The sequence below is a fragment of the Populus trichocarpa genome, chromosome 14 (genome assembly GCF_000002775.5).
Source record: "Populus trichocarpa isolate Nisqually-1 chromosome 14, P.trichocarpa_v4.1, whole genome shotgun sequence".
Lineage (NCBI taxonomy): Eukaryota > Viridiplantae > Streptophyta > Magnoliopsida > Malpighiales > Salicaceae > Populus > Populus trichocarpa.
Window position 1 is genome coordinate 4953657 of NC_037298.2, and position 19613 is coordinate 4973269.

The 19613-nt window shown below is 35.2% G+C and overlaps 3 protein-coding genes across 8 annotated transcripts; all 3 read right to left on the reverse strand.

Moving 5' to 3' along the window:
* Positions 1-3468: 3468 nt before the first annotated feature.
* LOC7464900 (serine/arginine-rich splicing factor RS41) lies at positions 3469-7016 on the reverse strand. Of its 5 annotated transcripts, none has more exons than XM_002320728.4 (6): positions 6864-7016; positions 6640-6768; positions 5122-5234; positions 4450-4685; positions 3842-4099; positions 3469-3713 (listed from the first exon to the last, which is right to left on the reverse strand). In XM_002320728.4, the coding sequence occupies exons 2-6, from the start codon at positions 6743-6745 to the stop codon at positions 3677-3679; spliced, it is 750 nt and encodes a 249-aa protein (XP_002320764.4). In that variant the 5' UTR covers positions 6746-6768; positions 6864-7016; the 3' UTR covers positions 3469-3676. The 5 variants fall into 5 exon arrangements, with proteins under 5 accessions (XP_002320764.4, XP_024440237.2, XP_024440236.2 ...); XM_024584469.2 differs by adding an exon at positions 5420-5454 and having other exon boundaries at positions 6640-6993; XM_024584468.2 differs by adding an exon at positions 5420-5664 and having other exon boundaries at positions 6640-6993.
* Positions 7017-8667: 1651 nt separating this feature from the next.
* Positions 8668-9588, reverse strand: LOC7464901 (uncharacterized). Its single transcript, XM_002320729.1, has one exon. The coding sequence runs from the start codon at positions 9586-9588 to the stop codon at positions 8668-8670; it is 921 nt and encodes a 306-aa protein (XP_002320765.1).
* A 3755-nt stretch (positions 9589-13343) lies between these two features.
* LOC7464902 (RING-H2 finger protein ATL7) lies at positions 13344-16937 on the reverse strand. Of its 2 annotated transcripts, none has more exons than XM_006375264.3 (3): positions 16561-16937; positions 14705-14802; positions 13344-13959 (listed from the first exon to the last, which is right to left on the reverse strand). In XM_006375264.3, exons 1-3 carry the CDS (start codon positions 16621-16623, stop codon positions 13608-13610), a joined length of 513 nt encoding a protein of 170 aa, XP_006375326.1. In that variant the 5' UTR covers positions 16624-16937; the 3' UTR covers positions 13344-13607. The 2 variants fall into 2 exon arrangements, with proteins under 2 accessions (XP_006375326.1, XP_002320766.2); XM_002320730.4 differs by lacking the exon at positions 16561-16937 and adding an exon at positions 15369-16183.
* Positions 16938-19613: the final 2676 nt, after the last annotated feature.

Below are 19613 nucleotides of genomic sequence, written 5' to 3' on the forward strand. Positions count from 1 at the left end.
TAAAAAATATTAATTTAATTTTTTTAAAAAAATTAAAAATTAAAAAAAAAAAACTGTCCAACAACGCTGCCAAACAACACTCGTCACGTGTGCACCTTTCAGCAAAATCTCAAATAGAAATCAGCATCTTAAAATGTCACGTCTTGACTAAAAATGCGATACCGAGGGCAAACATGAAAGTGAAAAGTGTCATCGTCAGATAGTCATGAGAATCCGATTTCAATATCTTCTCACTGTGAGAATATAAATGTTTTCCTCTGAGCTGTATCCGGGAGCGAATTGTTTTTTTTAATATCTTACAAAAATATTTGTATTTAAATATAAAATTACTATTTTTTATGATTTTATTAACTATTTTAATATATTTTTAAATAATAAAATCATTATAAAATATACCTTATAACATAATTTTAAAGGAGTCCGTTTGGGAACGCGGTTTCAATCGTGTTCCCTCGAATTTCAAATTTTTTTATTTTACTAAAAATTATTTTTTTTTAATATATTTTCAGACCGTTTGATGTGCTGATTTCAATAATAATTATTTTAAAAAATAAAAAAATATCATTTTAATATATTTATAAGTGAAAAGCATTTTAAACCACAATCACTACTGTCACAATTCCAAACAGGTCCGAGATGAAACCAGCAAACAGGAAAACAAAAACTATTATCAGATTAATCAATATTTTTAAAATCATAATTAATGTAAAACATGTATTTTCATCATAGAATTCTACAAACAGAGCTTTGTTAACGAACTTGACCGTTAAGCACAGTGCATGGCAAAAGTAACGCAACAACAAAAATGGTTGCATTCCATCAGTTGAAGTTCAAATATTTTACCTGATAGGGACATCATTACTTGCCCAGATATGCTAAACAAAGATTTTAAAATCTATAAATAAGACTAGATTATTAAAGTCTGCGTTTATCATTGTCTTGCAGAGTAACTTTTTTAAGGTTTTTTTTTTAAATATATAAAAATATTTTTTTAATTTTTGATAATAACACATAAAAATTATCAGAAAATACTGGAAAAAACAGTAATTTAATTTATTTTTAAATTAAATATATTTTTAAAATACACAGTTCCAAACACAAAAATAAATTATATCCATGAATTCTAGAATGATTTCCTGATTTCAAAATCTAGCAATAGCAATAGAAGCAAGTACCGTATAATTGCGTATCGATGGGTTCTTGAATGGCAAGGGCGAGGTAACCAAGACGCGTGGATGCGTCATTGGAACGTGACGCTGTTTGTGTGTCGGCTTTATACAATTTTTCGGGCTTCGCATTCGCAAAATCGTGTAGCTTCTGTCCCCACCGCCCTTGGCTAGCCTGTTTGTGCCGCGACGCCGTGTTTTTTTTTTTAAAAAACCATTAATTATTTTTAGATATTTTGATGTTAAAAATAAATTTTAAAAATAAAAAATATTATTTTACTATATTTTAAAGTAAAAAAAAAACAGTTTATAAAACAACTATGCTACGAAATTACCGAACACTACCTTAAAAACACCTGTACACATTGCCTCCGCAAATCACATCGTGCTTCTTTTAAAACCCCTGCAGCTGCTCTTGTCTGAATCCAAGAATCTACGCACAAAGAAACAGTAATTTTAACTAGGTTGTGAGGGCTGAGATGTAGAAATCTAAAAGACAGTAATCTTAGCAGCATGATTATCTTGAAAAGATAGATTTAGTTTCAACTTATAGCAACCGAGATTACGATGGTTGAAGTGGTTATGGAATGATAAGTGTGATGTGAATCCCATCAATGCCAACAACTCCATGATCACAGAATTTTAATATATTTTTGGTAATTTTAAATATTTTGATGTGTTTATATTAAAAATAATTAATAAGAAATAAACTATTATATTTTTAAATAACAAATATTGTAAAATATAATTGATAAAAACACCTATTTTTTTTTTATTTACGTGGGTGTCCGGGTCAGCTTGCGCGCACCACGACTAATCCCACGGCCCACTGAACATCCTGCAAACCCAGTAAGCATATAAGACACCGCGAAGATGACAGTCATGCACAGTAAGGTTCGAACCTAGACGCAAAGAAAGAAAATAAACCCTTACTACCGCTAGGCCTAAAAAAAAAAAATTGATAAAAACACCTATTTTAAACAGGAAAGAAGAGGTAGGTGGGCCAGCTACATTCCAATAAAAAAAAGGGCATCTTTTTAACGTCATGTGTAGAGTGCCTGTATTCGAAACAAAGATTCTAGGCTTTTGATGAAGAATGCCGACGGGTGCCTTTCAAGAGACCACCTAGCTAAGCTAATGCTTCGAGTTGTTTCTCACAGAAAAACAAAAAGGGGACTCGACATGAATAATTACAAATCCTCTACGCAAATGCAAGGAAGCCACATTAAAAGTCTTCTAATATTCTGTTCATGCATGCATTAAAGTCTTGTATTCTGTCGCATTAAAGCTTACAGTAAAATTAATCCTTTACGTTTTATACATAAATATTCTGTCCCATTAAAGCATACAGTGAAATCTCATCACCGGTTAATGTTTGAGATTGCGGTGGAAAGTTTTTTTTTATATTTTTTTTTATTTTCAATATTAATATATTAAAATAATAATAAAATAATAATTTAATATTTTTTAAAAATATCTAAAAAGAAGAAGAAGCTGAACACCTCATTGGAGGGCAGCAAGCAATCCCTGCTCGTGGAAAACGGAGTGTATGAACTATGACCAATTAAAAACCCCGCCAAAAGACCAAAAAGAGGACAAGAAGAGAGAAATCGAATCAAAGCAGGCTTGATTTCCAAGATCGGTGGAGTCGAATGCAGTAAAATCAGATTGTTCGGGAACAAATTTTGGTGGCTTTTCTGCTGACCGGGTTTGACCGCTTCCAGAAACCTAATTTTATCACTTAAGACAATCACCACAAGAAACACAAGACAACTTCATTCTTGAAAACAAAAACATAGGCAAATTCAAACTTTCAAATATTTGCATGCAAAGCGAGGTCCACAAAAACCCACAACTCTGACATTTTGTAAGCTTTACTGCTTGTCATTGAACAAAGGCCCAATGATTTGTGCGTAAATTGCCTACAAGACGATTTCTCAGCCCCAAAAGTGAAAGTGTTTTTCTCCTAGGACGGGGATAACAACAGCAGCAACAATGGTAGATAATTGCATTTACAAACAATAGCTCTCAAACTTTTATTCAAAATTCAGCACTACGTCCCAGCTTTATTTGAAATCAACAATACCAATGCTGCCCACATCCAAAACCTCAGTAGAACCAAAATTTTGAACTTAAGAAAAATAATGTTTGATATTATGATAATTATTGTTTTTTTAAAGTATTTTTGTATCATGATAAAAAAATAGAAAATTTATTGTTAGTATTTTTTTTTTTTTGAAAAGCATGAGGTGACTACATAAACAAACAAGATCTAAATACAAAACCTCACAAACCATGTCAATAAACAAAAACAAAAAAATTCAATTTTTTTGAAAATCATGGAAGCAGGGTCTAAATACAAAACCTCACAAACCATGTCAATACACAAGAAGCCTCTAAAAAAAAAAATAGTCATTGATACAAAATGCTCATTAACGAAGTAGCCCAGCTACGTGTGGTGACTAGTCGACAGATAGAAAAGGACAGACTGTCGAACCTTCTGCTGTATCTCAAGAACGAGACCTTTCTCGAGATGGTGGGGTACGGCTGCATTGAAAATAATAAGGTCAAAATGCTTGTAAACATAGTATATTCACATGTTACATTGTTGAAAAATTAGAAAGTGAGCACAAAGCAAAAATAACAGAGAATTGCTAGTTGAAAATAATATAAACCTGCGGTATCTTTCATTTTCAGGACTTTCAGCTTTATCGTAATTATGATTTCCTCTTGGTTCAGGTCTGGAATTAGTTTTTGATCTATGACCGTAGTCCGGGCTGCCCCTATCTCTACGATATGGACTCGGGGATCGTTCACGATTATAGTTTCTGTCAGGAGATCTGTCACGATCTCTTCTCTCAGGACTGTAACCATTCCTTCTTTCATCATCTCGAGCAGCATATTCCACCGAAATGACCCGATCCATGAACTTGCTGCACCACAGTATCAAAAAAGAAACCACAAAAATAAGAAGAGGTTTTTGACAAAAAACTCTTAAGCCGGTAAAAGTGAGAACGTTATTGGGAGTTTGGAAAAACTTTTAAATGAAAACACTTGATATGGCCATATAATGGATTTTCAGGACTGTCTCACAAATTGAACAATAAGATACTGCACCGAAGCATAGTAAACTTGGTCAACGTAGCTTGTTTTAAACCTAGAAAACACAAGTACTAACACAACTTAATCACATTTTGTTTTATTGACAATCAGTAAGACAATGTTTGAACAGAGTTACTAAAAGAGACTGTAATCAGCTAGAGTATTTATAAGAAAAAACAACCTCATGTCAGTTGCCTCCAATGCCTTAGTAGCATCTTCCTGTAATTCATACTGAACGAATGCAAAATTTCTCCTAATCCTTGTGCTCAATATTTTTCCATGAGGATCAAAGTGCCTCTCCAGATCCCTAGTTCGGGTATGAACTGGATCAAAATTAATGACAAACAAAGTTTTTGATGGAGTCGTGTTAGTCGATGATCTTCTTGAACCAGCAGGCCTTCTACTTTCACGTTCTTGCTGCAACGGGTGATTGATTAATTATAAAAAAGGACAACCATGTATATATGAAGTCAACACATTTTCCCTGTCAAACATGGAAACTAATCCTTGAGAAAGTAAAGAAAAACAAACAGAAGCAATTGCACGAGTTGCACACTCATGGAGGGAGGATGGGAGAAAGGGGGTAAGAGGATCAGCTAAAATTTTCATAAATATATTAAATAACAAGTTAGGCCTGGTCTTCTTATGTGAAAGCCAGAAATTGAGATTTTTAACACCACAGGCTCACAAACTTACATATAAAGGTCATGTTTAATACCCATACATATAGAGTGTCTGTATGAACAGATAGATGAATGGAGCCAATATACACTAAAGATATGGAATGCCAGTTATTAAGAAACAATTAGACTCCATGGCTGGCTTACACATCTCAAGTAACTACCAAACCTACCTTAGTCCACTCAACACGAAGACGGCGCCCTTTTCTCCCAAATTCAGCTCGGTCAAGCCTACGGATAGCATCCTCAGCATCTCTTTCATCCTCCATATAGACAAAAGCAAATCCTACAAAACCAGAATGTTAACGAACCAGGAAAAAAACAGTTACAACCCAGAAGAAGCATCATCCTGAGTCATGCATCCTTTAATAGAGACATTATACATCATGAGGAAATCTCATCTAATTTAGTTTTTTGTTTTTAAGAAAAAAATAGATACAAAAGAAGACCTGTTGGGCGGTAATATGACACCTGCCACTGGCTGTGAGATCATCATGATTTCTATGCTGAAAGATTCCAAAATTAGAACATTGAGCAAAACTCATGAGGAAATTAAGGCAATGGTGTCTCAGGGAATGAAGGATGACAGTTCCATGGTGGATCAGGTTGGTTCTTGTGGAAAAAAGACATGAAGAAGATGATGCTTGAAATATGCCACAAAAAGAAATGCAGAGGAGCATATCCAACCAAGAAGAGCATAGACATTCCAAGTAATCCTGCGTCAAAGAAATCTTTGAGTATACGGGTTCACACACCAAAGAAAAAGGTGTTGATTTCTCCATTGAAAATAATACATATACATCTCAAAATAATTATTTCCAACGAACAAATTGACCCTTAAAATATCAGCTGACAGCTTTCCCTAACAGCTATAGAACGAATAAATGGCATGAAAAATTAAAAAAAAAAGGTAAAATAATCTTATTTTCAAGTGCATTTAACTTTCAGCCAAGAGGAAAGTTTCTTGGTGTCAAAGTGCCAACTAGATATCAAAATCTAGAATTCAAAGTCATACCACACATCTTTTGGACTAATGCACTATTTACACAAGGAAAATAAAATCAGCTAAATTCCCAACTGGATGTCCAAGTGATGGAACATTAGCCCTATCACAATTGTCACAGCACATCTAAATGCAGCAAAAGTGGTCGACTAGCTAGTGTGCCATTACACATGGTGAATACTGCTTAGGGTGCTCATGGTAAATACAGATTATGACATAGGTAGATCTACAAAGACAAAACTAACTTGCCCCAGCTCCATCTTCCAACTTACTTTCTTCAAAAGAATATCAGAAATCCGTATACTCCAGAGATCTTTCCATTAGGCCAAGATAGGCATCTATCTAGCTAGCAATAACATGGAATCCAAGTTGTTCAATGCCTCATGTAGCCAGTCAAAAGGATCATCACGCCTTATGTTGTTTCTGGCAACTTTGCAATGTTCAAAGTGGGAAACACAAGTAAATGCATTCCAATCAACAGCTTACAAACAGATTCTTATATACCCTAGTTTCTGAATTCACAAGGTTCAATGGGTCAAGTGGCCAGTCGAGAGGATCATTAACGCAAGTAAATAACAACCCAAAAACAGCTTGTAAAATGCACCACTAACTTTAATTTTAGATTAGTTCTGAGACAGAAACATCATATTAAAAAAAAAAAAACCAAAAGAAGGAAATATTGACTAACCAGACTTCATATCCACCCTATCAATTCTCCCATATCTTCTAAAAAGACGCTCCAAATCAGACTGCCGCGCGTCATAATCAAGATTCCCGCAAAATATAGCCTTCATTCTCCTCGTCAACTCCAGCAAAACTTACCATCCCAAGCCAAAAAAGAAGATATTAACAAATAATAATACAGAATCAGGCAATTCTCGAATTAGAGTAAGAAAGGTAGCAAGAGAGTGCCTTGTTGTCTTTGCGAGGGAGGCAGAATCACAGAAGAGAAACCCTTGGCCGGCGTAACTGTACGAACTGCAAACCAGAAATTGAAGACAAGACCGACCCCGGATAGTTAGTTAAGGCCACTAAATGGTAAGGATACGACAACGTTTATGTCGAAATATGGCGTCATCTTCTCTCTTTTTATAGGTTTCTCTTAATTGGACAGAGAACATGTCTTGTGGGTTCTAAGCAATCTAGTTTCAACTGGGGCCCAAGCCGGAAAGGTGAAACTGACCATTATGCGGATAATTGGGCCCAAAATTAACCAATTTGAAATCTATTTTTTTTTTTAGCATTGAAATTTATGGTCACGCTTAGAAAAAATAATTCTTTTTAGGTTTGTTAAAAAAATATATAATCAAAATTAATTTGGATCTCAACTATTTTTTTACGGGCAAGGTTTATACTCGGAATCTCAAAATGAGTGGCTTTCTGTACTTGATCATAGACTACAAAAAACGCCTTTTTGGCCTTGTAGTGACCACAGGTGATCATGCAACAGAACATTTATCAAGATAATTACAAAGCACAAAAGTCCATTAGAAATCTACTCAATCATTGATCATTCTATTAGTATTTTAGTCTGTAGAAAGTGACAAGCTGCTTTGATTGATAGGAAAAACAATGAACCATGATTTTGATTGATGGCACGATGAACTGCTGGAAATCTATCATAGCAAGGGATCAAGCGTGGAACACACTCTTGCTAGCAGACACAAACATCATGTGTTGTACTTTCTGTTGTTTGTTTTTCTTCTTATGCCTCAAAATTGTTTCATCTTTTGATCAGGGTAGGATATCCAATGAAGTCTTGCTTGCTGCTATTAGTTGATAAGTGACTATGCGTCAAGAAGGAAAACAAAGAATGAGGATGGTGCTCATGATGTGAAACGTTCGAGTGGAGACAAGCTTTGTCATTATTATATTGGTTTCGGACAGCCCAAATGTTAAATTAAGATGATGTTGCTTAATTCTTACACAGTTGATTATTCACAGATGTAAAATTCCTAAATCCCATGCTTTATCATTCGTTAAGAATGGCCCTTTTCCCCCATCAACAGAGTTAAAATTAATGAGTTTTTTTGAGCTGCAGAAAACACTGTATATGCTTTTATATAGAGAAGGACAACAGGGATTTCCCTTACAGATCAGTTAGTGCCTTCTAATAGTTGCAGGCTTGAGATTTCTTCTTCATTTCTGGGACAAAGCTTGCATTTTGCATCTTCTAAACACAGCAAATTCACACCCCTTCATAATAAAATCAACAGTATTATGTGCTAAAACTAAATTTTCTTTTCTGATTGTGGAGAGCTTGCATGTTGAATTGATGACGCCAGTCATGTTAACATGAAGGGATATTGGCCAAGAAATTAACATGAGCTTAATTACAATAAACAGCTAGCTGGTGATGGTTTTTGTTTCCATATTCTTTAACAATAATTAAGAACATTCATCACTTCGTACCACAAAAATGACAGAGAAGGAGACGTGTTTACTGAATTTAATTTCCATCTAAACAAAAGCCAGATAGAGGCAACCAAACTTGGCACTGTCATTAGACAAAAGGACTCCTATGGCTTAGCCTTTATGGCATTATTATTACAAAGTTTGATCTCTATCTTTCACTGTACATGCTGACGAATAACTTATCGTCATCATCATTGAAAACACCAACTGTTTGTGATTAGCTTCTCAACCTCTTTGAAGAAGAAGCTTCATCGCATTCCACGAGAGACATTATCATTCACTTCCGTTGTGCCATATGCCATTAGTTCTCACCATGAAATGGAGAGCCACAAAACGAAGGAGACCCACTAAAGGAAGGAGAAGCACAGAAGGATGGCGACCCACTAAAGGAAGGAGAAGCACAAAAGGATGGAGACCCATTGAAGGTAGGAGGAACCACAACAGAAGACGAAACCTTTAACCTCTTACTCCTTGAACAAGGATCTCCACAACAAGTATTGATATCTGGGCTATCAACCCAACCTATCATTTGATCAGCATTAACAGTGCTGAGTACTTCTCCAATATCAGATCCATCTGAATCAAACCCATGCTGCCTGAATCCAATCCATTCATTGCTACAATCTGAAACACAAGAAGTTTCCCAGGAATAAGAAGGCTTATGATCTGATACATGGGGCACAATGATGCTTGGCTGCACAACTTTCTCGATGCTCTTCATATCCACTGGGTTTTGGTATTGATGGCCCCTAAAGTGGAAAATATTAGCAAAAGTAAAGTGGTCACTCACTCTATTTTTGGTTGACTTATTCTCTGTTGTCCTAGCCATGATACTTTGTAGATTCTTGCTCAATTTAGCCTTTAATGAAGAGAAGCTAAGACCGTGCCTCTCATCTGACTCTGACATATTGAGCCCACCGTTTGAACTAGGGGATGATCCAGATTGGTTCAAGTTTGGACTAACCGATGCAAAGTTGGTTCTTGCATTTTCTCCACGTAGGGCCCGAGCAGCTTCATCATAGGCTCTAGCTGCCTCCTCAGGCGTATCATATGTTCCTAACCATAACCTTACACGTTGAGATGAATCCTTTATCTCAGCTACCCATCTTCCTGATGGCCTTTGCCTGACTCCAACAAATCTTCTAAGCGTAGGACCTTTGGTTGCTTGCACCTTGGTAGTGGTGACAGTAGGTGAGTTTCTCAGTGTTTCAGGCTCTGCCATTAACAGCAAATTATAATAAGTTCATACAGATTAAACTTATTTGAGCTGTGATCAGGCCTTTTTTTAAAGATTAGTAATCAGGAAAGAATTGCATATGTTGCATGGGAAAATGTATATAGGGTATCAGACACCTTTTAGCTCTATATATATGAAGGCAGCCCTGCCTCCATTAAATTCTGAGTGGAGGCATATACCCATCTCAATTATTTGTTTGTTTTTTTCCCATTATTTTTTAACCTTTAATCACTACTTTGCAGGTCGCACATTGCTTCTAGCAGTGGCTTAAGCTAATTATGACTTAGCTGGTGACTAATCCACCAATAAACCTTTTTCCTATACAATTAATCATGGGGTAATTCTCACTAATTAAGGAATTAATCAGCAGTTACCACTCAAATGCGACAATATTTTTTCATGTATAGGAGTCGTTCTCATGGGGTCAGAACTGGTTGTCCACATTTGGTGGATTTATAATTAAATCCTTGAGAAAATATCACAATTGTCTTATGCTAACAAGATTTTGATCACCTGATTGGCTATACAGTTGAGTAAAATAAAAATTATAGTTGAGTAAGGTAATGGACTCCCTGATATTACCCTGCTTAATTTGTACTTTATGATAGAGTTAATAACACTAGTTTAACTGAGATTTTACTGTTCATAAAACTAATTACCACATCCCCTTTCCTACTTAAGACCTTGGATTGGGTGCAGGATTTTTTTTTCACTACCTTTTAAAATATTGAAATTACTTCGTGTTTTTTAGGTATTGTGGTGAAAGGTATTTTTTAATTTAAAAATACATTAAAATATTTTTTTAAAGTTTTTTTTTCATTTTTAACATCAAAACTATCAAAGAAATTAAAAATAAACATTAATTTCAAGTCAAATACATATTTGAAACGCACTCAAATACTGTTCCAAACTCAAAAACAAACCATGGCTAACCCTACTAGATTTAAAATGAGCTAATTCAGGAATATAAAATATCCCTTGCCTTTAATAGATTTTTCAAAAAAATTATATTATCTTTTACATAATAGTTATCCAGCATCAAACTTATTGATTCATTCCTATTGTATTTTAACTTGGAGGTTTTGCGAGAGCCTGTTTAATATTATGATAACGATTATTTTTTAAAGTGTTTTTTACTTGAAAATATATATGTTTTATTTTTTAAAATTTATTTTTAATATCAGCATGTCAAAACAATTTTAAAAAATAAAAATTTAACTTAAAATAAAAAAAATACAAATATTTTTAAAAATATTTTTAAAACTCAAGTCTAAAAAATAAAAAGAAGAAGAAGAAGAAAAAAGGCTTAATCAAGAAGCCGAGCCAACTAACTAGCTTGATGATGTAGTAAAAGATACAGAGGGAAGCTGACAGAGAAAGGCGGTCTAATTTGTCAGCTTGTAAATTAAGAAGCGATTTGGAACGTTGGATCCTCCATTTTAAGAATCCGGCGGGATAGTAAGTTTTTTAATTAAATTACCGTTGGAATTTAGCACCTGGAAATAGAATGATTAGCGGGTTCCATTCCATACCTTCGTACTTTGTCTTTTCTACTGTTTTTATCCCTCTCATCCTCACCAGCTTGTACCATTCTTAACATCACCCAATAATTTTCTTATTGCCATGGTGGGTTATTCTGGAAACAGAAGTTTTTGTCCTCGATGACTAACGTGTGACCCTTGGATTGGGGCTACGGTCATCGTCATCTGAAGGGGTGACTATATAGATTCCCAAAACCTCCATGGCTGCTACTGTGGAAGGGGAGAAGTTGTCACCTTGTGATTGGATTTTTGCCACGAGACAAGTTTAGAGTCACACCTGTCATTTGCAATAATTACAAAATGGTTCCACCCAGTTGGCTAAATGGGCCAATGACGTTACTTGGGTTGATCCTGATTCGCACGAGGGTTGGCTAGTGAGTCACTTCCTGCAAGGTTATGATTAACCTCAGGAATCCTATGGTTCAAAAAGGCGACATGTCTCCCTGCTAGCCGGCTCACTCCACAATTCTAACGCCTTGTCCATAGCTTTTATGCTGGTTTGTAAGTGAATCTGTTTTCTTTCTTCATCATGGGGCTCGATGATTCCAACTAAGTGACCAAGTCAACGTCTTTGGTTTCATCATTGTGTTGAATTAATCTTCAGGTTATCACTGGTTTACACGTTAATCAGCAGTTCCTTAATATAATATAATACAATATAGATACTATTATCTCGAAATTATCCATGGTTCCAAACGGCCAATCATACAGCAACATGCCGTGTACTCCCAATTTAAGGACATTTTAATAACAAGCTGATCTTTCTATCAATATGGTTTTAATAATAATTGTAAATTCTCAACATTTTATAGAATCATTTTCAGCTATTGTTCTGTTCATCCTTTCCATTACACCGTTCTGGTATGGTATCTTGTATACTGTGAAATGTATCATGATCTCATACTACTCACACAACTTCGTGAACTGTAATTTTATATACTCACTACTATTATCTGACCTGAGGTATTTGATCTTCCTCCCTAGTTTTCTACTTCAGCTTTCCACACTCATGAGCCACGTACTCCAACAATTGATAAGAAAATGGTTATTTGCAGGCTTAATTTGGCCTGTACGAAATGGGAATTTGGAACCTGGAAATCATCTTAGGTTATTTAAAGCAACTTGGTATAATATTTCAAAGTGGTAAAGAAATTAATTTTGTATGTGCAAATGGGGTGATGTGAAATCAGCAGAAGAGTTTCTTAGTTGGACGTGAAGAAGATATGCCTTGTCGTGGACCATCATGATGTCTGTATTCCTTAACATTGAGGTTTCTCGGAATCTTTCTATTCATTCTATTTTGCAAATGCAGTTTGACAGAATACAGCCTGATGGGTGTTTTGATGCTTGCAAGAATGCTTGCAGTTGATACTTGGTCGGGAGCCTTTAGACCAGGGCAAGTACGTATATCCATCTCTAGATTAGAACAGGACGTCCTAATTGATAGTAACATATATTATATTGACATTTGACTGTCTTGCTGTGCTTTACACAGCTCAGGTTGACAGGTTCGCTCAATATGGAGCTTTTTATTCGGCAACGCAACAGCTTGGAACTAGAATCCGATATGTTCTCACACAGATTGTGATGCTTGTAGATTGTCATGTATTATACTTGCATCATAATGAAGAAAGAAAATGTAATGGGCAATGATTTTACTTTGAATGCTTTGTTGAGTTAAGCCTTGTGAAGAGATTTATGCTACGATTGAAGAGATTGTACAACATCTCAAATTGGATTGAGGTAATGTTCCAGCTGATAGATATCTTCTTTGACATGGAAGGGGAAGAGAAGAACATCCTCTGTTATCGCACAGTGAAAAGTGGTTGCTTTTGCATTAATCAATAGTTCCCCTTGGTTTCTGCTAATCAGACAGTGAGGGATCTTTGTGCCTATAACTGCAAGTGATTGGAGCCGGTTTCGATGTTTCAATAAAGAATCTTTGTGCCTATAAATCCTACTAGGATGCTAATCCTTGAAAGTTCCTGGATCTACCTATTTGATTTTTTGGATATTTAAAAAAACTAGCAAATACAACATTTTAACATTTGGAGTCAAACCATTAACTGAGGATGGTTCAGGGACCCAGAGCTTGCACTAAATCAAGCCAGAAGTTGGAGAGGAGATCCACTAGAAAATTGCAGATTTATTAAGTCATCCGTGTCAATATATATATATGGTGTTCTTAAATGCTAAGGATGGTTCAAGTTTCTTTTTTGAACTTTCAAGATTATTGAAATTCTATCACAATGAATTGGACTTGAGTGTATGAGTAACTCTACTGCAAAGGACTGAAGAAGTGCTATGTACAAATGAAATATACAAAATCTTAAGTTGTATAAACCTACTCCGCCATGTGATCCAATGCCTCGAAGTGTAAAAGTTGGCTTAAAGCACACATGCAAGCAGAGCTCAGAAGAATAAAGGTATAAATTAATGTCTTGAAAGCACCATTTCTTTGGTTCACGAATGGCTTGTTTGGGGTTCTCCAGGAGTAATTTCTGAGTTTCCAGGAACAGGGTCAAGATGCCTTTGATTACTGTGGTTCCCCGCTTGATGCTGATAGCTGGGTAGCAGCCATTGCCTAGAATGTTCACTTGGAGTATCAGGACTGTCAATTGATTGGACCATGCTAATTGCAGCCTGTCTCATGTGCTTTGCTTTGAAAGAGTCTTGTATTTGGAACCGACAGACTGGGCACGTAGAGTGTTTTCTTAGCCATTCGTCGATGCAAGAGAGGTGAAAGTTGTGACCACATTTGGGCATGATCCTCAACACTTCCTTTTCTTGGTATTCCCCTAAACATATCGAACACCTGTTGAAAGAAGCAATAATATCAGTTGGTACACTGAAGTCAAGAGCATCAGGACTTCACTTTCATTTTATGTTCGACTGAGCTCAGTAGAAGCAAACAAAACTATTAGCAGAAACAAAAACAATGACCACATAACCATTGAAGTTCAATCTGAAGGCAAAGAGGGCAGGGGAGAACACATAGTATTCAATGACATAAATGATTTTTTTTATCTTTAATGCTCTATTGGTGGACAGTTTCAAAGCACAAAACCAGCTTCGATAATAATCTAAAATTTTCAATCAATATAGGCTAGCAGAACTAAATTCGATAACAACGACCACAACATTTTATTTGTACTCCAGTCCAAAAGCTGAATATAGTTGAATCTCAATCTAATAGGAAAGAAAAAGGGAGTGGAGAGCCTCAATTCTGTTGATTATCATCTTAAATATGAAAACCGAGAGCGAACGACTTGCACGCGGATTCGAACACCATGTTTTACCAAATATTGAACTTCTACAATGTAATGGACTTTGTAGAAATTCTTTGCTTAGTTGATTTTGATTAATGAAAGCTCACATTCATCGAAGAAAATAAAGAAAAGGAAAAAACAATTTAATGGAAGGCATATTCACTTACGAGGCTAACAAAGAACTAAAAGCTCCTTGATCAATAACAGGAGAAAAAGATTGTTTCCCTGTTATGGAAAATAAAGTAAAAACTCTACAAAGATAGACCATTTTATATTGATTTCAAAACTTACTGTGCATCTTCTGCAGAACTGAACGCCTCACGTGTGAACCGTAAAGTGGGGATTGCAGCAACTAGAACTGGTTCAAGGCCACTAATCCCATGCTCTGGCTGCCAGAAAAATATAAGGTCAAAAATCCAAAACTCCATTCGAGTTGTGATTTACTTTAGAAAAGTAGAGTAGGCATATACTAATTCACAAGGTGCTGTTTCATCTGTGTGTCTTCTGAATTTCCTAATGCTACGGCCCTGTTTGCAGGGAGGAAATAGATGAAATTCGCTATTCATTCAGATTGATAACAAATGAGGATTCTCCAAATTGGCGTTACCCCATCTTTTGAATTCTTTCTTTTACTAATCCAAGTCATGACAGAATATTTTCACTATCAAATCCATAGAAATATTAAGAAACTTGAGTGATTGAATGGTTATAATCAACCATGCACGAAAACTTATGCCTTGCATAAAATGCCAGCCCACCCTTTGATCCCAATCCCCATGTGAAGAGATGCTATTTAGAGCAATTTAATACATATAACAAAAATCAATGTATAAAAAAAAAAAACCTAACAATATCAAAAGAAAGGCAACAGCAATCACCTCAAATCCCATTGATGTCTATCTTCGGATAAGCAATTCTTACCAAACAAGAAGATGCTACAAGGAAATAAAATTACCTGTTCAATATCGATTCTGGACTCAATTTCAAGCATTTGCCTGGACTCGGCCCCTCTTAGCCTCCCACATATAATTCTTGTACAGACAAACACAATAAAAGTAACACTCATACCAAAACCAATAACTGTAGTGGTTAAATTCATAGCTGCATCAAACATCTCTCACTCCACCACCTTAAAGTTTTGATTTTTGGAACTCTAGTTCCTCAAAACTAAAACAACACCATATATTCAAGAATTTTAAATCAACGATTGAGAATTTACCAATTAATGTCATCAACAAAGAGATAAGAAAAGTAAAACAAGTAACATAAGATAGACCCGCAAGCTAAAAAATACTAAAGAAAAGATGACAAGAAACAAAATAAACAAAGACCGTAACAATTAACAATGACCCCAGATAAGGATTCATCAAGAAATGACAAGAGTTGAATAATTTAACGCCAAAATGGAAAAACAAATCAGAAAAAGGAAAAACTACCCATCTGGGATTATATCGCTTAAAGTGGACTCCAAGTCGATTAAAAAAGACTAGTTCAGGAGGAGAGGAGGCACTGACTGGATGGTGATGATGTGAAGAAGACTTGCGGGAAGGAGGAGACGCATCGTTTTCTTGCTCTTTGGAATTGCACTGGTGTGGGGTCCCATGGGCCCATTGTTCGTTTTTATTATCGTTTGTATCCGACGGTTGTGATCGAAGGTGGTAGTCATTTTTGGCGGCAAGATGGGGCCCTTCAACGGTAATAAGTGGATATAGAGAGATTCTTTGCCAGGCAAAGAGAATCTCTTTGCCAGGTTTTTTGTTTTATTTTTACCATGCAGAATTTACTTCTTTTAGATAAGGCCTAGTTCAGTTCCAACGATTGGAGCTTGGATTTTATTTTTTTATTTGAAAAAAAAAGTCTTCTATATGCTTTCTAAGGATGCTTTGGTTATCCGTCACAGAAACTTAGAAGATAATCAAGCATTCTTAATGCTTATTCATACTTAAACAAGTATGGTTACTGAGACTAATACACAAAAACTTTCTTTTAGATTAGCCAAGAAACTAATCAAAAAATCCATCAACATACACACTTCATGAAAGATAATGATTAGCCATAATATTTTACTAAAAACCCCCAGCATAGAATAAATACACATTATACCCACCCCCCAAAAAAAAATGAAGAAAAGAGTTTCTCTCTCTCACCTGGCTATTGGCATCGCCATCAATTTTGAGTTTTCGACCAGCCTCCTCCTTCCTCGTCATCATCAGCCTCTTGCACCCCCTCACGACACCGACAAGCTTCTCCGGCCCCTTTAACCCATCTTATTTTTTGGCGGCGTGAGTCCTTCTTCTTTCCCACTTGACCTCAGCCATCGTGTGCTATCTTGATTCTCTTATATATATCTTGACCATTTTATAAATTTTTACATATTATTATGGATATTAAAAGTCTCGAGTCATGCCATTGCGTGATACCCAGGCTATGATACTTTAGGGGAGCTTGTGAAGGACATACAAGGTTGGTTGTTCAATATTTTGCGAAGGAATTGGGAGGACAATTTTAGAACTAGTTTGATTGGTTTATTTAAGGTATACGGTTTGGTCGCTCCATGGCTCTGTGTTTGTCGTGTTAATTCTTGAGTTTTATTGGTTTTCTTAAAATGATGACTTCTCAAATCATTGCTGATTTGATTTTTCTTGTTGCGCGAGTCTTTTTATAAATTATTTCTATTTGAATTATTGTTGATTTAATTTTTCTTCACTATCAGAGAATTTCTTAAATGATCTCTCAATTTGCTGCCAATTATATTGCACGTCAGTTTCTTAAAATGATTTTTCAATTTATTGCTGTATAGTTTACAAATAACTCTTAACTAGTTTGTTTTATTTATTTATTTATTCTTATTCTATTTTGATGTACACGTTTTGGAGAGATGAATTTAAATTGGTTTGGTTTGGTTTTATTTATTCTTCCTTTATTCTTTTATTTTATTTCAAAAACCAATCATACCTTGTTTCAAGTGACCTTCAAATTCTCTCTTGTGCATTTTGAACATATCCTTATCTAATTGATTTGTGTTTTTGTTGCTAAATTATATTGTCTTTATACCAATTTAATTTAATTTAATTTTATAATTAATATAAATATTTTCAAAATAAAAGGTATTTTCTCTTGGTGCTTTGTATGATGTGCGCACGTGTGTGTATTTTGCACATGAGTTTCTAAAACTTGCAATATGTGAAATCCTTGAAAAGGGTTCAATAAAAAAACTTAATTCTCAAGTAATTTAATTCTAAAGGATGTAATCTTGAAAAAATATCAATTTAAAAAAAAAAGCTTCCCAAAAAAAAAAGAGAGAGCAATAAAAAGAATGAAAATTAAATTTGATAGAAAAAAACTATGAAGGATGAAATTATATAAAAAAATCAACCTAACAAATGATTCTAAATAAAATAAATAGCAATTAAGACAATAGGGACTAAATTTAAGGCATGAGATTGAAATTTGGGGGTGAAATGTAAGAAAAAAATATAATTTTATAGCCTGTTAAAAGTAAAAAAAATTAGTAATCAAAATAATAAGGAATAAATAAAAAAAATAATAAAGGGGTGAAATTGAGAAAAAATTTGTAATTTCTTGGCTTATTACAAATTAAGAAAATAATTAAAGGAAAAGAAAATTGAATGGCTGATCTGGAATTTTAAAGGGACAAACACTGAATTTAAGGAGAAAAGAGAAAAAAAAAAAAAGTCGGCATCAAACTCGAGGCGCGTTAAGAGGACGCACGGTCTCATGAGACCTTTCAAACACCGCTTCTATAGATGGTATTCCGTAGCCAAACAGCTCTGTACGTGCCGTATTCACAGTAAGACATGCCACGCACGGGCTAACAAGTATTTTTTAATAATATTTAATATAGATAACTTACAATTATTCCCCTAAATAACAGCTTGGTCCTCGCTCCGTAGAAACACTGGCAATGGCAAACAATGAACTCAAAAGCGAACAAAATGAGAGTGACTCTTTGCAAGAGGAATTGATGATGATTATTGACAAAAAAAAAAAACCTTCTTCGCTGGGATGATTCCCGTCTTCTTCCAAGAAACCTCTTCCTTGAGGGTTTTGATGATCCCATTGACCTTTGGCAGATGTTGATATGCAGCCAACGATTTCTCTCTGGCAAATTCAAATTTGCAATGTTTCCACCTTACATCATCCTCGAGAACAAACCAAGATTTTCCAGATTGAGCATGACATCTTGACCACTGAAAACAATGTTAAGATCTGTCACAAGCCTAACACTCTCCCTAAATTCATTCTTATAATCAAGGATAAATACTGGATCCATCCCCTGAAGACTCAACGCCATATGATAATGATGTTTGCTTGAATGCAATAAGCTCCACAATGCTAGTCAGTCACGTCATTCTGCAGTTGCAAGTAATGGTCAAGCAAGTAATTTACTTGTAAGCATTATCAAATCTCTATTGAATGGACAGAGATAATAATCCCTGTTAGGAAAAGAAAAGAAAAGAAAAGAAAAAGAAGAAGATTCAAGGTTCTTCACTTATCAAAATCATAATTAATGCGGGATAATAAGCTACAAGAGTATTAATCAAAATTAATATAATATCTCAAAAGTTACGTATAAATAATAAATTTATTTGACCCAGCCCACTAAATAAGACTGTTCAATATATATAAAACCTCAATAAATAACTCAAATAAAAAATACGGTAAACTGCTCGGAGCTCATGCAGCCTATGCTGGATTAATCGTATTCTGGGCCGGAACAATGACCTGCAATAAAATAAATTTTGATAAACCCAGTCTCCTGAATGACAAGTCAGTTCATCCTCCGTATCCCCACCAATAATTCATACCCATGTTAGAAGTATCAAATATAAGATTCGACAATAGACCTGTATGATGAACCGATTCACATGACTTGAGGCTTACAGTCAAATGGTCAATAATTTGGAAAGCAAATTAGATAATTAAAAGTTGAGATTTAACAATAAGAAGTTACAACGCAAAATTTTGTAAGGTCATGGAAAAAGAGCAGCTTTATCGGGTGGCAGGGCGATCTGATGTTACTTGAATTCGCACCATCTGAGATGAGGAAGGCCGGCATGCACAGCCTCTTGCAGTGGAAGTGATATCCGTCTCTGTCAAACAAATGCAGAAGTCTACCTGTGGAAGATGACTGGATGGCGTCGAGCATGGTGGATTACTCATTCCTGGTTTCTCATCC